This window comes from Mucor velutinosus (assembly GCF_035048745.1).
Source record: "Mucor velutinosus strain NIH1002 chromosome Unknown tig00001561, whole genome shotgun sequence".
Lineage (NCBI taxonomy): Eukaryota > Fungi > Mucoromycota > Mucoromycetes > Mucorales > Mucoraceae > Mucor > Mucor velutinosus.
The window spans coordinates 993,404-999,963 of NW_027041903.1; the positions used below are offsets into that span (position 1 = coordinate 993,404).

General features: G+C 41.8%; 5 protein-coding genes across 5 annotated transcripts; 2 read left to right on the forward strand and 3 right to left on the reverse strand.

Annotated features, from left to right (window-relative positions):
* Positions 1-364: 364 nt before the first annotated feature.
* Positions 365-2,237, forward strand: ATC70_008474 (uncharacterized protein; the record flags this gene model as incomplete). Its single annotated transcript, XM_064827722.1, has 6 exons — positions 365-594; positions 659-672; positions 731-1,031; positions 1,086-1,512; positions 1,562-2,046; positions 2,105-2,237. 6 exons carry the CDS (start codon positions 365-367, stop codon positions 2,235-2,237), a joined length of 1,590 nt encoding a protein of 529 aa, XP_064687006.1.
* Positions 2,238-2,347: 110 nt separating this feature from the next.
* On the reverse strand, positions 2,348-2,808 carry ATC70_008475 (uncharacterized protein; the record flags this gene model as incomplete). The annotated part of the gene is made up of 2 exons (XM_064827723.1): positions 2,348-2,577; positions 2,637-2,808. 2 exons carry the CDS (start codon positions 2,806-2,808, stop codon positions 2,348-2,350), a joined length of 402 nt encoding a protein of 133 aa, XP_064687007.1.
* Positions 2,809-3,087: 279 nt separating this feature from the next.
* ATC70_008476 (uncharacterized protein) lies at positions 3,088-3,733 on the forward strand (the record flags this gene model as incomplete). Its single annotated transcript, XM_064827724.1, has 3 exons — positions 3,088-3,090; positions 3,211-3,237; positions 3,299-3,733. The coding sequence occupies 3 exons, from the start codon at positions 3,088-3,090 to the stop codon at positions 3,731-3,733; spliced, it is 465 nt and encodes a 154-aa protein (XP_064687008.1).
* Positions 3,734-3,891: 158 nt separating this feature from the next.
* On the reverse strand, positions 3,892-4,809 carry RGD1 (Rho GTPase-activating protein; the record flags this gene model as incomplete). Its single annotated transcript, XM_064827725.1, has 1 exon — positions 3,892-4,809. The coding sequence occupies one exon, from the start codon at positions 4,807-4,809 to the stop codon at positions 3,892-3,894; it is 918 nt and encodes a 305-aa protein (XP_064687009.1).
* Positions 4,810-4,888: 79 nt separating this feature from the next.
* Positions 4,889-6,560, reverse strand: ATC70_008478 (uncharacterized protein; the record flags this gene model as incomplete). The annotated part of the gene is made up of 2 exons (XM_064827726.1): positions 4,889-6,003; positions 6,053-6,560. The coding sequence occupies 2 exons, from the start codon at positions 6,558-6,560 to the stop codon at positions 4,889-4,891; spliced, it is 1,623 nt and encodes a 540-aa protein (XP_064687010.1).

A 6,560-nucleotide genomic window follows, 5' to 3' on the forward strand; every position in this document is an offset into this window, starting at 1 on the left:
ATTCCATTTATACAAAAGAGGAGCAGAACAGTATACAACAATAATGGGGAGACTATCCTCTGTATTATTCATTCATAGATTTGGCTGTATGTGGCCTACTAACGAGTAGAATTGAGCTATGCATCAGAAATATGCATTCTGTTCATATCACAGCTTTTCAGAAACATTACAGCTGCACACAAGGGGTTATTGTGTAAATAGGAATGATCTGTATATGACCAATGATGGACACACAGCAGAACAAGGGAAGGTCATCATCACCGCTTACCAGCAGGCCCTCTCCTAACTCTTATCCCCTTGGATTGATTCTCGTATAAATATGACAACATTCGTTGCTACGGTTTTTGCTTGATCCATTATAACCATGCTACTTCATAGAATATCTGCTTGCGCTGCTTTGATTGCAGCTTTTACCATCTCTTCCTCAGCGGCCACTGTCATCAAAAGAGCTACGCCGTTAGATTTATGCACAGCCAACAATGAAAGAGCTCTACGCATCAAAGGATCGTTTCAGTTTGCGTATAATGGTTATAAACAATACGCTTTCGGTCATGATGAACTGCTGCCAGTGTCTAGAAGATTTTCTGATTCCAGGTACATGTTATATTTGCATTGACGAAAACTAATAACTCACTGTTTCATGCTATTGATTATATAGAAACGGCTGGGGAGGTACATAACCATTACATAAACCTACAAATCTTGGATTTGACATAATCTACCTACATAGCTAGCATTGTTGATGCTCTCGATACCATGCTTATCATGGGACTAGAAGAAGACTATCAACAGGCGCTCCAATTCGTAAAAAACATTGATTTCACCAAATCCAAAGATCCCTCTAAGGGATTTGAAACCAATATTCGATATCTAGGTGGTCTCCTTGCAGCTAATGACCTGAGACCTAATCGTGTACTCGTCGACAAGGCCATTGAAGTGGCAGAACGTACATTGCTGCCGTTATTTGTAGATAGTGTTACACCTTCAGGCAAAAGAGTCAAGGTACCCTATACTTTCATGGATTTGAATAGGTGAGCTTTATTGGGCGTTAATATACAAGCAGACACACTAAAAACAATCCATAGAAATGCACCTGTAATCTCAGGAACAATCAACCTTGCAGAATTTGGTACCTATTCTATGGAGTTTACTCGCTTATCTCAAGTTACAGGAAATTCCAAATACAAGATATTAGCAGATGGCCTGATAAATGCTGCCATTGAGCAGCCAACCCGTATGCCAGGGCTATTTCCTACCTCCTGGACCGTTAGACCATTTGCTCCTGTGAATGCTAGCACAATCACAATTGCAGGAGGAGGCGATAGCTTCTACGAATATCTGATCAAGAACTACATTTTGCAAAACAAAGAGAATGCAAATCTATTGCGCATCTGGCAAAACTCTGTGGAAAGCATTGAGAACTACATGCTCTCCCCCACAGTTCAGGATCCTCGTATTCAGTATGTCGCCATGATTAGCAACAGCACAGTCTATTACTCATCGCAGGAACTGGTAATTCACTATATTTTGTGCACGTAGCATCCTACTAAATCTCTTGTAGATCTGCTTCTGGCCGGGCAACATTCTCTTGGGTATCACGCAAACCGTTAATAGTGCGAAACAGCAAAAGTACAAAACATTTGCAGACACCTTCTTTACATCTTGCATTGAAACATGGGAAAAGACCAATACAGATATAGCACCAGAAACTTGGAGTTGGACCCCGCAAGACAATAAATTAGGGACAAGATTGAACAACCTCTTTGGGAATACATTGAAGGTCGAGGTAGCAAGCACAACTAGCAAAAACGAGAGAAAAAGAGCTGTGGAGCGAACATTCAAGATTGGAAATGCCATCTACGACCTTCGCCCTGAAACATTGGAAAGTGTGTTCTATTACTACCGCTTGACTGGCGACAAGAAATATCAAGATCTCGCTTGGAAACTGTACCTTGCTATTGAGAGTTATGCAAAGACCAATGCTGGGTTCACTCGCATCGACAATGTAGATCAAGTTCCAGCTAGAGTACAAGACTTTCAAGAAAGGTAAGTTGCAGCCGAAATTTATGCAAATGCGTACTGATCCAGATCCCTCTTGCTGTAGTTTCTTCTTTGCTGAGACCCTAAAATACTTGTATCTCATTTTTGCAGACAAGGGTTGCATTTCTCTCAATGATTATGTGTTCAATACTGAAGCACATCCCTTTAAATTGCCTCAACCCATCAATTACCAGTAAATCCTTAATACAAAAAGTAAACTTTGAAAGCAAATTTTGTTTTTTTTTATGTGTAAAATTATGGTACATTTTTCTAGTATAAATTGTTGATTCGCTGACACTACGATTGTCTATTTACCCAGCTTCTTTCTCAAGGCACGAGTTCTCTTTCTCAATTTCTTGTGCTTGTGCTTGTTCATCTTCAAACGACGCTTTCGAAGTACACTGGTTAATTCGAGTTCTTCTACGACTTTACTGCTTGTGGGTTGAGATACTATGGGCTGTGGAGCGGCAGGCACAGAGAAAGGACGAAGGCGTGAGACATGCTCAGAGACGCTTGCTACGGACATTGTGTTCTTGGCTATATTCACTATATGAGTACATGCATGAAAGGATATATATAAAGATTTGTATATTTACAGTTGTGCAAAAGAGCCCTGTCAAATAGAGGGAGGGTATTGTTAATTGATGTGTTGGTGGTGGTGGCGGAAGTGGTGGAAGCGCATCTCTGTTGTGTTGCTCTCAAGACATTTGTGTTGACTCTGTTACGAGTGATTGTTAATAAGCGACCAAGCAACTCTTTTGCAAGCATCTTGAATGTATAACAAAAGTAGTGGAGAGAAAAAAAGGCAGCTCTGATTGTATGGGGGAATTTAGAAGGGGGGCGAAGCCACTGTTGAGTATACATTTGGCATGCGAACCCTGGTTCCTTGTAAACCTACCAATATTGTCCGGTTCGAAGAATGTTCGAACCGTTCAGCTAAAACAACGGATGTTTTAAACGCAGTTTTTCATGAAAGATTTCATGGCAATAAGGTGAAGTTGCTTGCATAGGGTAAGGTCCTTCTTTTTCGTTGCAATCTTCATAGCCATGGTATGTTGGATGATCAGAGAGGATGGGGGATAATGGATGATGTAGAATAGATGTAGATGGATGATAAACTGTGGACACTCATGGATGGATCAGAAATACTAATCTACCTGTATATTATAGTCTCTCGTCGTTCCCGAAAGAAACCACGTATGATATGATTACATTGAGATGAAAACAAGCAGCACTTTGACTAACATTGAGTACATAGTTCCAACACATTATTCGTCTTCTCAACACTAATGTTGACGGTCGTGTCAAGATTCAAATTGCTTTGACCTCTGTTAAGGGTGTTGGTCGTCGTTTCGCCAACATTGCCTGTAAGAAGGCCGATATTGACCTCACCAAGAGAGCTGGTGAGCTTTCTTCTGAAGAATTGGAACGTATCGTCACCATTCTCCAAAACCCTGCTCAATACAAGATCCCCACTTGGTTCCTTAACAGACAAAAGGATATCGTTGACGGTAAGTCCTCTCAAGTCATCTCCAACGTCCTTGATACCAAGTACCGTGATGATCTTGAGCGTTTGAAGAAGATCCGTAACCATCGTGGTCTCCGTCACTACTGGGGTGTCCGTGTTCGTGGTCAACACACCAAGACTACTGGTCGTCGTGGACGTACCGTTGGTGTCTCCAAGAAGAAGTAGTAAGTATATCAGTGATTTGGGCTAGGATGTTCAAGGACGGCTTTGTTAACGTGCTTGTGATAGAATTGCTTTCTTTGTCTTTTGGCTACAACGATACATTTTCTCGTATTTTTCATATTTTATTATCAAATAAATAAGGATTGAAAGATAGTTTTACATTAAGTCAATGCATCGATCGATTGCATGGCGAGATCCCAGAATTCTTGTTGTTTAGCTTTGTTCATGGCATCGTCTGACGGTGTAGATTCCTGTTTCTTTTCGTAGTATCCGCCTGATTTGAGATTGGTGCCAGGCGTGGTAATGTAATAGAGGTAGCCATCGGTGGCGTCTTGTTCGCTAGTGGTAAAGTTGAATTTGGAGATAACATACTTGAGTGTCATTCTGACCAGATAGCCTGAGTTTCGGATGAGATCAGTGGTAGGCACAAATCCAGGACAGAAAACAAGCGTGGTCAACTGTGGATATTTGTCTGCAATCAGAAATGCGTCCCACAAGGATGCCAACTTTGATAGCTTGTAGTATCTCATGGACTCCCAGTGTGCCTTGTCTTTAATGATGGTTTGTATATCGACATCATGAGGGATTTTGGTGGCCTCGTTATTTCCTCCACCTTTAGAATTGGGATTGTGAATAGACGAGCCTACAAACAGAATGCGCTTGTTGGGATGTTGGCTCTTTTCAATAATTGGAACCAAGAGCTTGGTTAAATACAGAGGGCCCACTGCGTTCATAAAGATAGTGTCCTCAATGCCTGGGTTTGTTTGTTGAAACTTTGTAAGAGTGCCACCTGCATTGTTCACCAAAACGTCAATGTCAATGCCAAATGACTCAATCGTTTCTACGGCAGCTTTTATGGTTTTGAGATCAATAAGATCCAAAGTGACACTGTACAAATTTTCTTTATGTTGAGGAGAGTCGGCAAGGATAAAGGTGTATGCATCTTGCAATTTCTTCTCGGAGCGACCCGAGATAATGACTTTGTGGCCCAAATCAATCAGTTTCTTTGCAGTGAGTCTGCCTAAACCAACTGTGGCGCCTGTGATGAATACGGTTTCTTTGGCGTTGTCGGCCGACATGATTGAATGAAGAATAAAGTAGAAGAAAAACAATGAATGACCAGAAAGTTCTTTATTATTCAATTAAATAGCAGTTTGATTACTCGATTTTCCATTTTTGTGATACCAATGCTCTCCTCAGAAATCGAAGAGTAAACCTGCAGACTGAGATGACCACTGTTAACACGGTTACTATGGCAACCAGGTCCACATCCCAGTTTGTTGCTTTGATCCAGGACATGCCTTCTCTTGCTTCTCGTCTATGCCAAATGTCGCTCTGATTACGCACCGTGTACAGAACCTCCTCCACAATGTCAGCAGCATAATGCTTTCTCTTGCTCTTGAGTTGCACCAGTTTTTGCATGCCTTCCATATTAGATGCAAAATTACTGTCTGTGTCTAGTAGAATTGCGCTCAGTTTTTCAAAGGTGTCAGTGACATTATGCATCTTTCTGTCCAAGACTAAAGCAACTCCCGCATTTGCCATGTTATGCGCATTGGCAGGTTGATCGCTAGTGAAAGGATGGAGCAGCAAAGGAACGCCATTGTACAGAGACTCGTGAATGGAACTTGCACCTCCATGGCTGATGAACAACTTACAATGATCATGAGCAAGGATAGCGAATTGTGGTGACCATGGCTCAAAACGGAGATCGGTGTAACTGCTATCGAACAATTCTTGCACAAGATAAGCTTTCCCAGAACTCGTCTCCACTTGCTTTGGTAGGCCTTGGCGCGATGATTTTGAGAGCGACCATATAAAGCCATCAAAATAGCCATGTTCATAGGCTTCCAGCAGGCTAGTTAAAAGCACCTTGAATTCTTTATGGCTGGGTGTATACATTTGACCAAATGCGATATACACCACTCGCTTATGTAGTTGCATGAATTCCGTAAGATGAGATGGCAACGAGTCGTAAGAGGTACCGATGATAGGGCCAACGTATTCAACGAGTGGTCCTACAGGCCGAGGACTCTCCATTCCCCAGAAACTGTTAATCATCTTTATAACGTTGCTCTCTCTTGCCAAGGGATCGAAACCTTGAACATCGATTTCCTGGCGCGCTTTTTTGATCGCCATGGCCACAGGGAAATAACGGTAAATAAATTTAGGCAGGAGGATGTAACGCTCGTAAAACCTCTGCCCGAAAGATTGATGCAATGTAGTAGGCTGATCTGTCAAATGATAAAACGTGATAAAAGGAGCTCTAGCATCTATTGGGTTGTTAGTTTTAGCTTGTCTTAAACCTGGCCTCAATAATACCCCTAGATAGACTCATAGTCATGTGGATGACCATAGGAATATTGAGTTCTTTGGCAGCATCGAAGCATGGTAGTGAAAGTTGATCACAGATCGCAATGGATGCATTTGACGATGAGAAGATATTCTTGTAAGCAAAATAATCCCTTTTGTATGTGTCTTGGATCACCTGCTTATACGAATTTGTAACTTTGGTCGAGAATGCATCTTCTGTATCGAATAAATCACGGAATTGAATCTTGGAAATATGAGGTCCCATAGATATAGTTTTGATTTGGGGCTCATAAGGAGCACCGAATTTGATGTAGGGCTCTGTAGTGAGAAAAGAGACATTGTGTCCACGTTCTGCGAGTACTTTCCCAACCTCTAATGTCCAGGCAATATGACTAAGGCCTCCCGCTGTAGACGATATGTGAATAGTTTTTGGTTCCAGAGAAAGCTGCGAGGGAATTACTGTCGCCAATGCTGAACTGACAGCCGACGAAAGTAGGAAGATAGTCTGTAGTTTCAT